Source organism: Micropterus dolomieu, linkage group LG11, assembly GCF_021292245.1.
Source record: "Micropterus dolomieu isolate WLL.071019.BEF.003 ecotype Adirondacks linkage group LG11, ASM2129224v1, whole genome shotgun sequence".
NCBI lineage: Eukaryota > Metazoa > Chordata > Actinopteri > Centrarchiformes > Centrarchidae > Micropterus > Micropterus dolomieu.
Window position 1 is genome coordinate 12,778,478 of NC_060160.1, and position 16,996 is coordinate 12,795,473.

The 16,996-nt window shown below is 43.0% G+C and overlaps 1 protein-coding gene across 2 annotated transcripts in view; it reads right to left on the minus strand.

Moving 5' to 3' along the window:
- dync1h1 (dynein, cytoplasmic 1, heavy chain 1) overlaps positions 1 to 16,439 on the minus strand; it is a 32,067-nt gene extending 15,628 nt beyond the window's left edge. The window contains exons 1-33 of one of the 2 annotated variants that reach the window (XM_046063591.1): positions 16,068 to 16,439; positions 14,243 to 14,330; positions 13,949 to 14,122; positions 13,579 to 13,834; positions 13,258 to 13,444; positions 12,865 to 13,136; positions 12,528 to 12,755; positions 11,735 to 12,388; positions 11,198 to 11,620; positions 10,915 to 11,094; positions 10,603 to 10,752; positions 10,321 to 10,467; positions 9,885 to 10,025; positions 9,510 to 9,686; positions 9,083 to 9,193; positions 8,827 to 8,946; positions 8,480 to 8,719; positions 8,091 to 8,246; positions 7,796 to 7,909; positions 7,587 to 7,697; positions 7,287 to 7,496; positions 7,023 to 7,169; positions 6,755 to 6,921; positions 6,441 to 6,614; positions 5,754 to 6,108; positions 5,472 to 5,666; positions 5,106 to 5,388; positions 4,217 to 4,317; positions 3,873 to 4,032; positions 3,405 to 3,645; positions 3,128 to 3,311; positions 2,815 to 3,027; positions 2,180 to 2,418 (exon numbers count right to left, since the gene is read on the minus strand). In XM_046063591.1, coding sequence (XP_045919547.1) covers positions 2,180 to 2,418; positions 2,815 to 3,027; positions 3,128 to 3,311; positions 3,405 to 3,645; positions 3,873 to 4,032; positions 4,217 to 4,317; positions 5,106 to 5,388; positions 5,472 to 5,666; positions 5,754 to 6,108; positions 6,441 to 6,614; positions 6,755 to 6,921; positions 7,023 to 7,169; positions 7,287 to 7,496; positions 7,587 to 7,697; positions 7,796 to 7,909; positions 8,091 to 8,246; positions 8,480 to 8,719; positions 8,827 to 8,946; positions 9,083 to 9,193; positions 9,510 to 9,686; positions 9,885 to 10,025; positions 10,321 to 10,467; positions 10,603 to 10,752; positions 10,915 to 11,094; positions 11,198 to 11,620; positions 11,735 to 12,388; positions 12,528 to 12,755; positions 12,865 to 13,136; positions 13,258 to 13,444; positions 13,579 to 13,834; positions 13,949 to 14,122; positions 14,243 to 14,330; positions 16,068 to 16,317 — 6,848 coding nt within the window. In that variant the 5' untranslated portion in view covers positions 16,318 to 16,439. The remainder of the gene's footprint in view (positions 1 to 2,179; positions 2,419 to 2,814; positions 3,028 to 3,127; positions 3,312 to 3,404; positions 3,646 to 3,872; positions 4,033 to 4,216; positions 4,318 to 5,105; positions 5,389 to 5,471; positions 5,667 to 5,753; positions 6,109 to 6,440; positions 6,615 to 6,754; positions 6,922 to 7,022; positions 7,170 to 7,286; positions 7,497 to 7,586; positions 7,698 to 7,795; positions 7,910 to 8,090; positions 8,247 to 8,479; positions 8,720 to 8,826; positions 8,947 to 9,082; positions 9,194 to 9,509; positions 9,687 to 9,884; positions 10,026 to 10,320; positions 10,468 to 10,602; positions 10,753 to 10,914; positions 11,095 to 11,197; positions 11,621 to 11,734; positions 12,389 to 12,527; positions 12,756 to 12,864; positions 13,137 to 13,257; positions 13,445 to 13,578; positions 13,835 to 13,948; positions 14,123 to 14,242; positions 14,331 to 16,067) is intronic. The other variant, XM_046063590.1, reaches the window with a different exon arrangement.
- Between the last annotated feature and the right edge of the window lie 557 nt (positions 16,440 to 16,996).

Here is a 16,996-nt window from a genome sequence, read left to right on the forward strand (position 1 = left end):
CCATAAAGAGATGCAAATGCTCACCAAGTTTGTGTGTCTTGCTGCTACGTTGGAGGGCTGGGGGGTCTTTTACATGTCTGTGTCTAGGGGCCCATATTCTCATAATCTGTCAATGGGTATAGACTATTTGGAGTTACAAATAGCAGGTATTTATTGATAGTATTTAATATCAGAATACTGAATGTTGTTACTAATTTATTACACTGAATAAACAATGTCCCGTAACTATTTTTAATAATGTAACATTTGTTATTGCCAAGAACCAGTCCTTTAAATGTGTTGCATTTGTTCTTACTGTAATCTGAAACATGCACTCACTCACGCACATATCAGTATTAAAGTAGAATGTGTATTTAGATGAGGTAGTATGTGGGTCACAAAACATCACTATGTGCATGAATATGGGTCAGAATACATCATACATCCCCTTAATCTCTCTCTCTCTCCCATGTGGCAGAGAGACAGATTATCACACCCTGCTGGCCCACATTCCTGCCTTCCCCTAGTTTAATCATCCACCCCTTTCCTCACTCGTTCAGCTCCTACCATCCCTTGTTTTTATTGTTGTGGTCACTCCATTTGGTCAGATCGTTTATCCACACAAACAACTGCTGACCTGCTATTTGGAATTTAGTAGTCTGATTACATCACCCCTCATGAATTATGACAAATAATAAGAATTTGGTTTTCAGTGCATTGTTATCACATTTCATAACATGACATTATTCTGTTTGGTTCCAACTATTTTATACGTTTTATATCTGCTTCGTTAGCAAGTACGTAATGAGTGCAGATGGATACATATTGTAGATACAGAGAGTGATAGACAGGAGAGTATGAAGGCCTCTTCAGACCTATAGTATTTTATGTTTAGATCTCCACAGGTTGTGTCTGGATCCAGTTGGAACAGGGTGAGGTTTACACCTGGGTCCTGCTTTCTTGCTTATATATGATTTTATCTTTGGGTAACTAGACAACTAGAAAAGTTAGGACAATTTCATTTATATAGCCTAACATCACAATTGGGCTTTACAATCCGCATGAGAAAAACCTTTAATGGGGAAGAGAGGATCAAGAGGATCCAATGTTTGTGCTAAGCTACTCTAAACATGTCACAGAGCCTCTACCATTGAACACATAGAGAATAAACTGATATCAATTTTGTCATCTAACTTCTTGTACGAAAATACAGTGTTCCCTTAAAAAGTGGATTGCATTTAAACCTGGAAATATGATGTTGTAGAGAAAATATTGCTTTAGAGCAGAGGTCACTAATAGGCGGACCGCAGTCCGGATCCGGACCCAGCCGCCGTCCTCTCCGGACCGCCGACCTACAGCCCATTTATTATTGAGACTTACTACCTCGTGACGGAGTGTTTCTATTTTAACCCGCGCAGCTTTTCTAGCATTTACTGTACTGGTTTAGAGGACCAGGAAACTCACAGACCAATCGCATGTGCTCCAATCGTCTCATGTGACGCTGCTCAGCCAATCAAATCTGTGCATACCGATGCTTGCGAGTTGAGTCCACGAGATTCACCAGAGACGTTTTGGAAACACACCCGAATTGAGGAGACGAAAGATAAGAGATTTCACATGACTTTTAATCAAGAATGTACAGATTTTTACATGTACATTCCTCCCACGGGCAGTTCAAAACCAGAATATCGCATAGATCTCCAATATGCTAGCTGGAGCTCACGTTTCTCACTGAACAACAGAAAGTAGGAAAGTGGTAGCTCTGTAAGAGGAAATGAAAGAGAAGGAGGCATTACAGCTGTTCATTTGTTGTTATGATGTGTTGAGTGTTTATTATAAAATTGGTTAAGACTACACTTCATCACTTCAAGCTACACTTTTTATTACATTTTTTCTAAAAATTAGGCACTTTAATTTAGTTTACTTAAATTTAGAATTTATTATTTGAATAGTTATTATTTATTATCCTTCCAGTTTGATGTGAAAACTGACTGAAATATTATTTGATTTGACAGCCCGTTGTTGACTAAAAACATGTGTTGATACAACTATAGGTTATAGTACTGAATGATAACGCAAGTTCGTCGTTTTGATGTTCCGGACCTTTGCGTCAGGAAATTTTCTCTAACTAGACCTCTTTGAAATCTAATTGAATACCCCTGATGCATGCCTTCACAATGAAATTTGTTACAGAACTTACTTCCTGAGGATGTGTGTGAACAAGCCATCTGTCCATTCACGGGTGTTGGGGTCCAGGGTTCCGTACAGGTGGTCCTTGCTGATGGCCTTGGGGTCGATGATGTGGGCCACACCCTCAACACCCTCAAGCCTCTCCAGGGCCTTGAGTAGCACCCTCCATGCCATGGTCTTCCCACTACCTGAAGGTCCCACCATCATCAGACCGTGGTTGATCTGTGTGATCTGGTACAGCTGGAGCACCTGGAAGAGGGTGAAAGACAAAGTCTCACAAAATGTGAGTGAGTAACTACTCACTAACCAAGTACCTGTTGAAAACAGGCACCCTTTTCCAGGAATATGCCTAAAATAACATACTCAAATAAATCAGGAATAACTCCTCCTTTAAAACACTATGTCCATACAACCACGTTCCAAATTACATTAGAAATATTGATAAAACAGTGAATAATCATCAACATTCCTGTCAAAAGCCCCGGTACCGGGGGCATCTGTGTTCAACAGGATTTATACTGCACTGTCATGCAGACCGATTTGATCCTAGCCCTGTAAAGGACTTCGGTGTCTTTAGCAGTGGGCAAGGATGTATAACTCAGTATTTCTCAATAGGATATATGTTGACTCCATTTAGTCACACACCTTCTCCACCCACATGCTGCCCACATCGTCACCGTCTCCGTATGTGAGGTACATCTCACTGCAGACTTTCTTCAGCTCTTCCCTCAGAGCAGTCATCTCTCCGCGGTGGTACTGGACTCCAGGGAAGACATCTGACAGCAGGCTGAACAGCAGAGGGATGTCTTCTGCCACCAGCTTGGGAACCATTGTCTCGCACACACTCTGGATCAGGATCTACAGTAACAAGACATAGACCGAGTGAAATAACCATTCGAGCTACTCAAATTTCGAGCTGTATTCTAAAAACAGATTTGCCATATATAATTTTTTATACCTCCTGTTCAGGAAGGTTCTCAGCGATTTCATTCTCATCAACGACCTCTCCACGTTCCGCCTTCTCCCTTTTGATCCTCTGGATACGCTCACGCTTGACATTACCAGCACTGATCAGCACGCTCTTGAGAGCTCGGAGGCCGAAATCGTAGTGACTCTGGGATGACAGCTGCTCATCACACAGCCTGAAATAGAAGCAAGGAATACATTGACAGAGGAAAGACCTCTCAAAGACAACAATCTCAAAGCTACGTACATTTTTCTTAAACAGTACATACTTGAAGAAGGGCACAATCTTCTTGGCAAGGATCTCAGCTGTACGGAAACCTTGAGAGTACAGCATTACTTGGGCAATGAGCTGGCGGTCGGGCTTGGTCATGGCCAAGCTGCGGAACAGCTTCTTCAGATTGTCAGGCAGGTTGGAGCGGCCAGCGTAGCCAGGATTCATGGTGATGAAGATGGCCATGTCTGGACTCACCTTCACCTGCTTGTTCAGGAGCTCTGTGGTGACTGGCACACCTGAGGGGGTGACATGACAGGTGAATAAGGTGGAGACACTGATTTTCTCCCTCATCTGAATGTTATGCTTTGAAAAGATTTTATTTTATTTTTTCTAAAATGAAGAAATCCATTTTGTTGAACTGTCTTGGACATTATCATTCAAACAGGACAGGAATCAGGACATTCCCATTCTAGGACAGTCTCCTTACATATTGTAACGCCTGTGTTCCCACACATATACATACTCCTGTCTCTGTTGGGGTTGCTGTGTTCCCTCAAGGCCACCTGGATGTACTGGACCTGCTGGGAGACGGCAGAGAGCATTCTCTCCTCCAGACGGTTAAACTCATCAAAGCAGCCCCATGCTCCCACCTGGCACAGACCAACGAAGATACGACCCATGGCCTATAAAAAAAAAATAAAAAAAAATAAAAAAAAAAGAGAGATCAGCAAAAGAGATTTGTAATTTGAAATACAGACATGATAAACGGCTGCATCCTTAATCAAAAATTATAATTGCATAATGTACTGATCTCTTGTGTTGCTGTTGTCTAGCCTAAGAACTAAGAATCTAAATGCAGTTATGTACCTGGAAGTCAAATGTCTCATCACAGTTGAAGACCAGGACAAAGCGGCCCAGCTGGTGACCAAGAGCTTTCACTGACTCCGTCTTCCCTGTGCCAGCAGGACCTAGATAGGGAACAAACTCAGTGAAGCTAATGTGTAAACCAAAAATCAAAATCTCCATTTCTCATATGTACAAAAGCCCCTTTTCTACCGCACGGTACCATCTCGACTCGCCACGACTCTACTCGCCTTTGTTTGGTTTTCCATTGTGGAAAAGTTGTACCTGTACCCGCTTCCAGGTACTACTTTTTTTCGTATCACCTCTGTTGAGGTTCCAAGCGAGCTGAGGCAATACTAAAATGTGACGTGAACACACAGCAGACTACCGATTGGTCAGAGAGAATAGTCACTATTCACTGCCTCATCATCGCCAGACAGAGGCCAGCAACAGAAAGTTTTATATTTTACAGTTTTCATATTTTATCACTAAATCCACTACTGAGAAGTTTTGAGGTGAGAAACCAACTGTGCAGATTTCGAATATTGACAGGTTTACAAGAAGTGAGGGCGGAACAAAAATGTACTTGAAAGATTTCGGAGTCGAGGAGCTCCGCAAGTGGTGGCGGTGGAAGCCTGCGGCAATCCACCGTCACACAGACCACTGCAGCAACAACGGCAGAGGAAAATTGCAGCTGTAAGGTTTTCATACCGCTTATTTGTCTTTACATTCTGAGTAATGTTCAAACGTTTTAACTTACATTAGAAACAGCTGTATGTGGGTCGCATTGAACATTACGTCGCGGCAGTTGTGTGTGCCGTTGCTATGACGTCCAGCTACATTGATAGGTACTATCTCAAGTTGAGTTGAGCTGGTACTGGTAATGGAAAAATTATTAAAAAAGCTTCCGTACCAAATGGTGACCCTCCAAGGCGGGCCTCCAGAGCCTGGGTCATGGTGAGATAGCAGCGGTCTGTCAGAGGGGTCTGGACAAGCTTGTCCTGGACTCCCAAGTACTCAAATCCGTAGTTGAACTTGGCATTGGCCATCTGAATGGACAGCTGTTGCAGAACATCTGTCTGCTTGGGGTCAAAATAGAAGCGCATCTGGCAGAGCCACTCGAAGGACTTCGGGTTGTCGATCTTGTTCTTGATCAGAGTCCTGGTTACATCACGTTGGTGCACCAGCTCAGTAATCTAAGACGGAGAAGGAAAGGGATTTCAGATACAATTTTAATTGGACAACATTCTTTTAAAACGGTACTAAAATTCCCTCTAACCAGGTGCTCCAGTTTCCTCCTGCGGAGTGGAGGCTGCTCCATCAGCACGGTGTCAGCCAACACGTTAAGGGTGGCCTCCACATTTGACAGCACTCCCTGCATGAGTGTCATGTCCCCACCACCAGCGATAGAAGTCAAGGCAGCCTCAATGTTCTCAGACCAAGCGATCTGAGTGGACAGGACCACCAGCTGGGCCTGCGAAGAGAGAAAACAGATCAAGTAAAATCACATTACCTCACTTCCATGTATATGGTGAATAACTAATAGTGTCTCAATACCAACCTGGTAACGATCAATCCAGTTGATGTACTGACTCAGGTCAATGCCTGTGCCCTTGTTGAAGGATGTGACCTCTGTGACGGACTCAGCTAGCAGTTTGGCCAGCGTCACCCTCATCTCCTTTTCCACCAGCGTCAGCCACTCGTTGATCTTGGGGTGCTGTGTGATGGAGACTGGTGTCTTATAGAGAATCTCCTCACCCTCGCGGGAGGAGATTCCCAGCACCTCAGTGTTGTCCTCATTGAGCAGGATGCTGGAAACGCCAGCAAACATCTTTTTGAAGTGCTTTTGCAGTTTGGCCACATTCTTGCTATTACCAATGATTTCAAGTAGGTCCTCGTCTCCCACAAAGTAGAACCTGGAAACAAGAAGAGTGGTATGGATCAATTGAGGAGAGTTAATAAATGAATGTATACATTGGTGAAAGTTTTTCCCAAATATTCATCAACTTAACTCGTGAAAGTTCTGTGTTTTATATGCACATTGTATGAACACTGGAATTGGAATTGTTATCAGACATTACAAAATGAAATTCAAGGACTCCTTTTCAAGCACTAATTAAAAAAGAAAATATCTAATTCTGAGCAATTTAATTACATAGACTTGATGAACAAAACTTTGGTTAAAATATAAGAGTTTTATGTGGTTCATTTGAATTTCAATTTTAAGCACTCTTTCGCCTCTTCTTACCTGGGGAATGAGGATCTTTCCCTCTCCAAGTATTCTCCGAGGGCTTTCTGGATTTTTCCCAGAAGGTCAGCCAGTCGCTCCAGAGACCTCTGCACCCCTTGTATGTTCAGCACATCCATCACTAAGGGAGACTTTGACACCTTCTTCATCAGTGCCAAGAACTCTGTGCTGATACTGATGATTAAAGAAAAAGAGAAAAAATTTAGAGCTAGTGCTAGTAGAAAATATTGTTACAGTGATAAAATATTTATTGAGCTTGTCACTTTGGTTTGTTAAAATAAAGCATAGAAAAAATTAGACAGGTCCTTATTTACCTCTGGAATCTCTGGGTTTCTACAGGCAGCAGATGTTTGATGTCAGCACTGCCGGTGAAGATGCCTTCCAGATAGACCCAGCGACGCTGGACATCAATCCAAACGTCAAACAGAGCCATGATGCGATTCAGCTTGTCCTCCCAGCTCAGAGCGTCTTCCTCAAACACCTGGGAGAGAAAAACAAGAAGCACATGGTGTTGATGCAGTTCTGACAGCTTAAATATTTGTAACCACTGTCTCAGCGAACACAACATGCAATTCTTTCTACCTTGTAGTATGGAGACAACTTCATGGCAGACACGCTGTTAATATGTTCTTTGACCTTGTTGAAGAGGTCATCCCAGCCTCTAATCAGACGGCATTTGTTCTGGTAGTTCACCAGGTCAAGCTCATACGAGTTCCAGACTTCACGGATCTGAGGCCAAAAAAACCCAGAATTAATACTAAAAAAAGAACTACAAACCAGAGTGTAATTTTTCCTGTGAGCATTACAACTACACTGCATTATCTCTTCAGGGCCCGCCGTCTTCACCTGTTTAAGGAACTCCTCCAAAGCCATCTCTCCCTGGGCTACCAGGAGAACGTCCTTCACCACCATCTCATTCTTCTGCAGATCCACATCCCAGATCTGTCCCAGAGTCAGCTCTGACAGAACCCAGTTTACATGCAAACGTTTCATCAGCTGCTTCCAGTGGCGGTCCTTCAGAGCCTCTGATTTCAGCTCAATCACCAACATGTTAACCTGGTGAGAGAAAAGGATTAGGTCAAGAGTTTACTAACCCTTTCTTGTGAGTCAGAATTTGTGCTTCGTGTTAAAAATGTGCTGCCTGACCTTCAGGTATCCTTTAAGCAGCCTCTGGACATACTCATAGGAGGCATACTGTCTCAGTCTTGCTTGGAAGTTCTTCAGCTGGTTCAATAGAGCATCCAGGCTCTGACGAAGCTACAGACACAAAAACACCAAGAATAGTTATATCCTAAGAATTTCACAAATTAAAAATAGAGATTCAATGATCTGAATTATTATTATGGATTTGTTACCTTGCGAGGTTGTACAGACACCCATGGCTGCTCTTTCATCTGGTCGATTTGCTCCCAGACCTTTGACAGCTCGGACCAAACCTCCTTCAGGTCATGCAGCTCCTCTAGGGCCACCTACAAGTCAACACAGAGACAGAAATAAGTCATAATTAAAGTATGTTTTTTTTTTTTATCTCGTGCATAATGGGTTAAATATTACTCCTATTCCAAATCAGTCTCTGAAATATTTGCTATCTGTTACTTGGTCTTTTATCAGGGATTTAAATGCTTTAATTCAAATGTTTCCTGGCATTACCTGCACCCTCTCTTCACTGCCGCTGAGCAGGCCAGTGTCTGGGAGCTCCAGGGCTTCTTTGGCTCGGGCACACTTCTCCCTTTCATCCTTCAGTCGGCCAAAGTTGCCCTCATAGATCGTCAGAGACTGAAGAGCCTCCTCTGGACGCAGGTTCCCCTGGTGAAACAGATAACCATTTAGACAAAAAAAAAAACCAACAATAAATAGTTCAATTTAAAAATGTCAAACATTTGATAAGTTTATCTGTACATCAGCAGATGCTTCAACTGCTGTTCAAAATAATATTATTCTAATTTAACAATTAGCAGTCATCTGTAATATATGTTCACAGAACGTGTGCCCTAGAGTGACAGCACAGTATATTGTATTTCAAATTTAATTTCTCTTACAGCAACTGGTTTGGTCTTCTCCCAGTCATTGAGCAAGTCAGTGGTGCGGTTTTCCACAGCTTTGTCCTCCTGGACAATCTTTTTCTGCAGGTTTTCCACCTGCTGCTGGATAGCTGTATCCTTGCGCTTCATTATGTCACTGAAGGCCCCCCATTCACCTTCGATGTTGTCAATGTAGAGCCAAGATGGAGGGAACTGGAATCTCTGCTTCTCCAGCAAACGCTGTCCATTACGGAATAACTAGGGGTAAAAGGAGGGGGAATCTGATTAGGATGCTTTGTTGTTTTTCTTACAGCATGCAGTAGTACAAAAGAATGAACAGATAGTGAATGTTTTGGAGTACTTACGTCCACATTTTTCTCAAACTGTTTTATCTTGCGCTTCAGGGTCTGGACATATGTTATGAAGTTGACAGCATCAGAGGTGCTAGCCGTGTCCACAGAATGTTGCTCCAGTTCTTGACGGGACTATTGAGGAAACAGAAAAAGGAGATAAGAAAAAATAAAATAAAAAATAGTTCATAGAATAATCGTATGATCCATGTCATTTGGAAATCAGTGTTACTAAGCTGGTCAAAAAAATGTCTCAATCATGTGTGTTAACCTTGGAGATCTGGGCATGGAAGTCCTGCATGTTGTTGCCAAGCATCTGACCAAACTTGCTGAGCACTTCTTTGTGCCAGGAATCATACTTCAAGTTCACCTTGGACTGGACCTGTATGTCAAGGACAGATACAAACATTTAATGAGAATGAATAAGAAGCCCATAGACATACAAAAATATACTTATACAAATATACAAGATGGAGCAGCAAAAGACGTTACAAATAGAACATAGCATTGTTATAAAACTAATACTACTAAATAATAGGGTTTATGTAGAAGAGACCTCACGCTTCCCTTAAAATGATTATAAATGTAGTGTTTGTCTAAAATGTAGTTTTGAGTCTTCTTTTTAATAGACTATTTTTAATCATCATTTGAGAAATACTTTTACAAATACAGTCCCTACAACTGTCAATCATTTTTACCTTGCCATAGTCGATGACTACAGGTCCAAACTCTTTCCGTGTCTCTGCATTGTCAAAGGTCCCACGTGCTTTGCGGATCTGGACCAGCAGGGCCTGCCACTTGCTGAGGTCTTCACCCAGACGGTTGTAGATGTTCTCAGCTTGCATGTCCCATAAGCACTGGTACTGCAGCCACACCTGGACAGGAGCAACAAAGAAAAGAGATGGATACAATGTAATGTAGATGCTAGTGTATATTATGCACATGACCGTACAAAAGAAAACAGTATTTTTCCATTTCTTTAAATCCATACTTAAAACCAAGGCATTCTATCAGCAGCTAATCAAAAGGTATGATAAAGCATTTATTTTGTGTTATAACAAGATGACACTTACCTTAACGTACTGCTCCACCTCATTGACAATATCTTCCACTGCATTGTAGGCCTCCTCTAAGGCTGCAGGGCCATCTGGCATCCTGGTCAGGGCGTTTCTGTAGAACTTCTCCTCCTCTGAAAGCTCATAGTGGACTCCCACCTGGTGAGGAAGGACAAATGTACTTAGATTAAAGCAACAGCACAAGTGTAATAGGACACAAAATCCACGTCTCCATATTTCATGTCTGAAATAAAATAAAATACATTACTTTGTTCACACTGCCTTGCACCTACATGTTTGCATATCCCAGACAATCTGCATTAGAGGTGTCACGATTCTCTATTCGATTCAAACCTTTTATTCATCACCATTGTTAGACTATCGAGTCTTTCATTTACATTTTTAAATTCTTTAAAAAGATGATACAGGGTATCAACTGTTCAGACAAGGTTACCTGGTATCTCTGGCTCTGGATCCTGGGAAGGGAAAGGATGACCATCTTCCAGGCAAACATCTCCTGGTAAAGCTTGTAGCGGCAGTCTTCAATCGGTGGGTTCAGGTAGATCACCTGGTTAGTAATCCTCAGCTCATGGACAACATTCTGGGAAAATAAAATAACAGATTATGTTGTTATAATAGCCATATGTGTCCAGGAATCCAATGTTTTATAAGTAATGTATAATTATGAAAATAAAAAAAAAAATATGACATAAGGCAACACAGTCACAATGGCTACCTTGATCTTGGGCTCCCCTCCAGGTTTGTGGCTCACTTGTGGAGCCTCTGTGTCCATGTCCACATCAGCTTTGTCCTCTAGCTGGCCACGGAGGACCTGGGTCCAGGCCTTTAGGCCAGCCTGCAGACGCACTCCCAGGATACGTTCAATCTATGAAAACAAAACGATCATCAAAACCTTTCAGGCCAGCCACATGTAAAAAAGATTCAGAGGTTGAAATGTTCAAAGTATTTCATTCGGACTCAAAACAGTTACAACATAACTGAATCAGAATAACAAATAATCCTTGGATTGTTGTTTTGTGGTGCCCACCTCAATGTCGAGCTTGTTGACCCAGATGGGCAGATTGGAGTAAGAGTGGAGATTGAGGTCATCTACCGCTTTCTGGACTCGGTTGAGGATGTCAGAGAAAGTCTTGTTGTCAAACATGCAAGTGTCCAGAGAGCGAACCTCAAGATCAATTTTCTCCTCAATCAGTAGGAGGTCGTCCACCTGGAAACATACAGCAGGGGGGGAAAAAAACCCATTAGAAATTATGTTTGGGGCAACTTAACAATCGCACTTGTTCAGTTTATATGTAATCATTGTAACCAACCTTCTCCTGGAAGTTAAATACAGTCTCAGCCAGCCTCTGAACATAGGGATCCAGCTTGTAGGACTCCCAGACCAGAGTGATGCCTTCAGTAATGAGAGCCTGAACTTCTTTCTTAAGCCCAGCCACCAGCAGTGAGATGGAGGACCTCTCCTCCACTTTCTCACAAGTGCGCTCGTAGGTGCGCACACTCTCAATCAAAGAGATGGCAAATGGGTACAGCTGGTTAGCTTGGTGGGCTTTGTTGACGATGGCCAAAGGAACACGGAAGCTCAACCACTTGAGGTTGCGGACCTCTTTGGACAAAGTGATGATCTCTGGGAGGAAGTTGACTTTAAGCTTCAGCATGTTTCCGGTACGTCCACGGGCACGAGTACTCTCGATGGTGAAGATGCGGCCAGACACACCAAGGTTACGCTGCTGCACCTTATATTTAAAAACAAAAAAATTAAAACATTGTAAGAGACAAAAAAATAGAACATTTTATGATGTCAAATAACATTTTAAAATACTATCCTATGTCTATGACCAGCTCCATACCTTGCGAGCCCAGTCATCAAATATCTCTTGAGTATTGAGTTTAGCCCTGAAGCTATCTCCATCCTGCTTCAGCTTGAGCCCCTCCACATGGTTCTCCCAGCCTTTTCCCAGAACATCCTCCACTCTTTTCATATACGCAGTCAGCTGACGGTCGATCTGCTTGGCCCAGATGATGGAGCCAGACACAGGTGGCAGGTCTCGGACATGGCTCATTTTACAGGCCTGGCTTTGGGGATACTGCACTTTGAACTTGTCATGCAGCGACTCGATGTCATCTTTCACACGCTGGATGAGCTGTGTCTGGTACTCCCGGATAGCACCACGGATGTGGGGACGGACGAAGAGGGCATTAAAGCGGGAGAAGATGCGGAACATCTCGTTGGCGTTCTTAGCGGTTCCCAGCTGATCGCGCAGGCGGGCAGTGATACGGGTCTCAACGCGGTCGATACGTTCATCATAACGCTTCATGGCGGCTTCCCAGGCTTCCATGCCTTCCTTAGACACATCCAGTCCATCGACCTCTTTGACATTCTCATATGCCAGGTTGACCTCCTCGATAGCATTGGCATCAGCAGCATCAAACAGAACTCCAGCTACTTTCATGTCTTGAGGCTCAACTGTCTCTCCAGGGGCATGTTGTGGTACGGCAGAAATCTGGAGACAAAAAGTAAAAAAAAAAACAAAACAGTTATTAATTCTTTTGTCAGGATCTACAAGAAAACAGCAAAACAGAAACTAATGGCAAGGCATGTGAGTCAGTCCAAGTGTGGCCATTACAGACGCTGTACTTTACCTGAGGCCTCAGCACACGGACGATGACAGCCCTCAACTGCTCATGCTGCCTTCTGAAACGTCTCATGTGATCCAGACGTGATTGGAGCTTCCTGTGGGCGGGGCTCAAACGCCACACCATCTTGAGGTTCTCCTCTCTCTTTCTCTTCACAATGTCCCTCAGAAGCACTTGCAGTTTCTCGTACTCATCCTCCCATGTCTGGAACACCTCAAAGCATGCCACCATCACCTGCACAAAGTTTTTAAAACGACATTTAGAATGAAGTATAAAAATTTGAGTAGCTAAAATAAGAGGAAAAATATATTAGGTTTTATGCCAGAGACCCAACCACACAAACCTTTTCGAATTCTTCATAGGCAACATGCATGAGCTTCCTGGTGCCCAACACCTTGAGTAGCTGGGAGCTCAAGTCCCTGGAGATGGCTTCTACTAGACGCAGTGCTCTCTGGATAGGGTACTTGGTGTTCCTAATCTTTTTCAAGTGAGTGAATATGGCCATCAGGGCCTGGCGGATCTTATCGAGCTCTGAAGCAGAGAGCAGGTCATTGAGAGGGAAGTCCTTCATCAGAGGATTGTAGTCATTGACGGTTTCCACAGCCTGTTTCAGACCTGTGAGAAGTAGAGAAAGGATAAACAATTACTCATACTGTACTTGATACAATACTGTCAGTAAAGGCAGCAGAAGTGAAATAAGCCAAAGAACATGTTTTTCCAACTGGCTGTCACTCACCAGTGTCTGTGTCAAAGCTGACAGTAGCATGGAAACGTTTGCCGTGTTTGAGGATGTCCAGTGTGAGCAGAACTTCAGGGCTCTCTCTCTTCTCCTGGATCCTGTTGAGGGCTCTCTCCAGATTCAGCCAGAAGCTGATCTCTTGCAAGGCTGTGCCTGACGCTGGGTCACGATCGAGTTTTGTCACCTGATATAGGTGGAGGAGACAAATACACTCAGTGTTGAGTATGACATTTTTCCCCATATACCTGTTGTATTATATGAATTATATCCACCTTGTTTTGTTTTCATTTGTGATAGAAATATGGGAATGCCAATTACCTTTTGGATCTCCCTGATCCAGCGGTTGACTCCAGATTGCAGCTGGTTAAGGAAGGTTGGGTCCTCCACTTTGTCTCCAAAGTCAGTGACCTTGGGCTTCTCCCCACGCTCATAGCACTGCTTGGCGATGTTTGTGATGATGGGGTGGATGAGCAGGCTGATCTCAGGAATCTCAATATTCTGCTGCAAGTGAAGAAGGCCCATCTCCAGCTCAGCAATCTTCTTCTCCACAGAGGGAGCCATCTTATCCCCATCTCTAGAGGGTTAGCCCAAAGATTATAGTATAGATTAATTCTCCATCAGATAATGATTTAGTTTATTAGACTAAAAGGTTTTTATCAAAATACAATAGACACATTTTCAGGATTACCTGTCTGCCTTGCCAGACTCTCGGATGTAGGACTTGAAGAAAGGAGCGACAGCATTGCTGATGAATGAGTGGAGTGTCTCATAGGGAGAATCCTCACTCAAGGTCAGAACTCGAACTTGGGTTGATATGGGCTTGTCTGCATCAATGACGCCTGTCCTCTTGATCAAAGCCAAGCTGCAGGGGAGAAAAGAATGAAATTCGCAGTTCAGAATTAACAGAACTTAAGTGGAAGCTGAGTGCTATTGAGTAAACTAAAAGTAGAGAAACAGTACTAGTTTTAGATGGCTCATTTACCTGTTGGACTTGATCCCATAGTGTATGTCAATGCTGATGTTATAAGTGATGCACTCCTTCTCCTCCTCTCCTTCATCTCCAACATCCTCTGTAAAGTAAACAGACAACTCTTTAAATCACAGTTGAACTAGCAACTCACTGGCCCAATGAGGCCAGTGCAAAAACATTAGTATTTAAAAATAAATAAATTAAACTCAACATCCTGCAGTTGTTTTGAGGTTCTTGGCGCGCACCGATGTCCAATCCAGAGTTGTAGTTACGTGACGAGAGGTTGTCAAATGTTATTTCTCTAATCTCAATCGTGCGGTAACCTCTGGGTCGACAGTGAAACCATGCAGACGGAACTTAAAGCTGCATTCTCCCTAACGGCCAGCAGGGGGCGAGTTCCATTAGAAATAATGGTAAATGTTGCTACTTCTCAGCCTCAGTAAACACTTTTAAATTAGCTTATAGTCCGAGTCGCTAGTTTCAAGTCTTCTTCAACACAGCATGATGTTCATTCAGTATATTATGGTCCTATTTAGGGGAAAATAGACGATAATGCAGCGTATGCTTTTGGACGGGACTACCTTGTGATTGACAGGTCGCTACCATGGCAACCTGTTCATCGGGATAGGGATAGAGGCGACTTGTATCTGCTGCTCTGTGTTCATTTTTCATAAATGGCTGTCAGCAGGAGAGCACGTCATGTTTGAGTCTTAGTATGTTTTGTTTTAAAAGTAAACTGTTTTGTTAACCTTTTTATTTATCATCATTTTAACTGTGATTACATTTGTTTAGTTTTTTTTATATGCAGGACAGTAAAAATTGTCTTCGGGACAGTAAGTTTCGGGGGCCAGTTGCAAAAAGGTTTAACGTTAAGCCCTGCAAGCTGTTAAGATACATTAAGATTCTCCACTCCCAAGTAAAACGTGGCACAGGAGGAGTTGAGTTTATCGGAGTATAATAGGCCATGTTACAGTAGGATGACATAGCAATCTGACACTTTCATCTACACCCATCCATCTGTGTCCTTTACACGTGAGGTTATAGCTTGCAGTAAAATGATCTGCAGACCATCTGCAGAGATGGTAACGTTACTCTCTGCATTGCAGTGTAAGTATTCTTAGTGCAAAAAAAAATGGGATGGGCTGGGGCACCGACTCTCTCGGTGGGAATCCAAAACCTGCAGTGGTTGATCATGTGCAGTATCAAGGGAACAAGGTTCAGAGCTCATAAAACATTAGGAAGGGCAAGCGGCTCTGAAGTTCAGGATTAATTCGCCTGGAGGAAACTGAAGAGAATGTGTTCATTGACAGAAGCTGGTTCACATGATGAAACCCCAAGGTGGCGGTGCACACAACATGACTTGCAGTTATTACAAAGGAATCATTCTCTGAATTTCTGAGATTGGTGCTCCTGTCTTATCAGGACTTTGTTCTTTTTCACGTTGTTGTCAACAACTAAATATTACCGTACTTTGAACATGAACACAATGGTAACGCTGACTTTCGTATAATCCTACACTGCCAATCATAACGTTAGCTAACTTAACATTGAGCACCTGCATTATTGTGTTGTCATTAGCGGTTTTCTCGTCCCCACCCAGTGTGGCGTAGTTGCCTTACAATTTAACAATGTAATGGATGGAGACAGCAAGCTAGGTTAACACTGTTAACCTAAATAACCAACTTCATCTTACACATAATGTTACAACGTTAATAACAACTTGGGTAACAATGGGTTTAGACATTGCTGGCGGCAAATATGACGTTAATTGCCCTAGTAATATAATCTGAAGGACTCAAATCATATCAGCTAGCTACCGCTTCTTTTTAAAATGTACCTTTGAGTGCACTTCTCTCGACCAGGATGGTGTGAAGTTGGGGATCGGCCAGAAATTTCCTCATCTGCTCCACGGCGCTCTTCTCCTCCAGGGCGGTTTCCAGTGAGGCCGGGGCCTCGCCGCCATCTTCCAGGAGCAGCGGTACCAATTTCCTTATGTGCTTCTGCAGCACCGATGTGTCCGCGACCGTCTGAACGGCCGACACCTCCATGGTGCCGGAGTTTTCCTCTGTCCCCCCACCGTCAGACATTCTTTAAAGCGGTCAACGACGAGCCGTCGCGACGTGAAAGTGAACAAAGCAGGGAGGCTGAGTTTATATAGCTCACTGACTGCAGTACCCCTTTCAGCAGAAGTTGACTGCCGCTGTCAAGAGCCTGCAACCGTGGCCGTCAGGTTTATCTGCGCAACGGATTGTGGGACCTGTCGTTCAATGGATGAGTATTTCACTGGACTGTGCTAGCCAAAAACTACAATACCCATAATGCGGCTGAACGAATCAATTTTTTTCCTCTTTTTGTCATAATCGTGCATGACAGACAGGGGGAGAAAGGGAGTTGTCTCTCCAATGAGGCAGAGAAATCCTCCTCTGCACCAGACAGTAAAAAAAATGATAATACTTTAAGAATAGTATTAGTAATTCAGGGAGAATATAATGTTAAGAAATTGTAATTGTTGTAAGCTAATTACAAACACAATTTCACTGGCATAAGTGCATTTTTTGCAGACTCATTAATGAGATGCTAAACATCCAGAGCATAAAAGAGTAATGTTACCTAGTGCTTGGACTTGAGTCAGCTGAGAAGGCAGACCTACAAAGGCAATAAAGCTTGACCTTAGAGCTCCAGCAATACTGTAACAGACAGGACCCCATTAAAATATGATCAATCGATCAAGTTTTATTTAAAGTGCAAAATCACCAAATGACATAC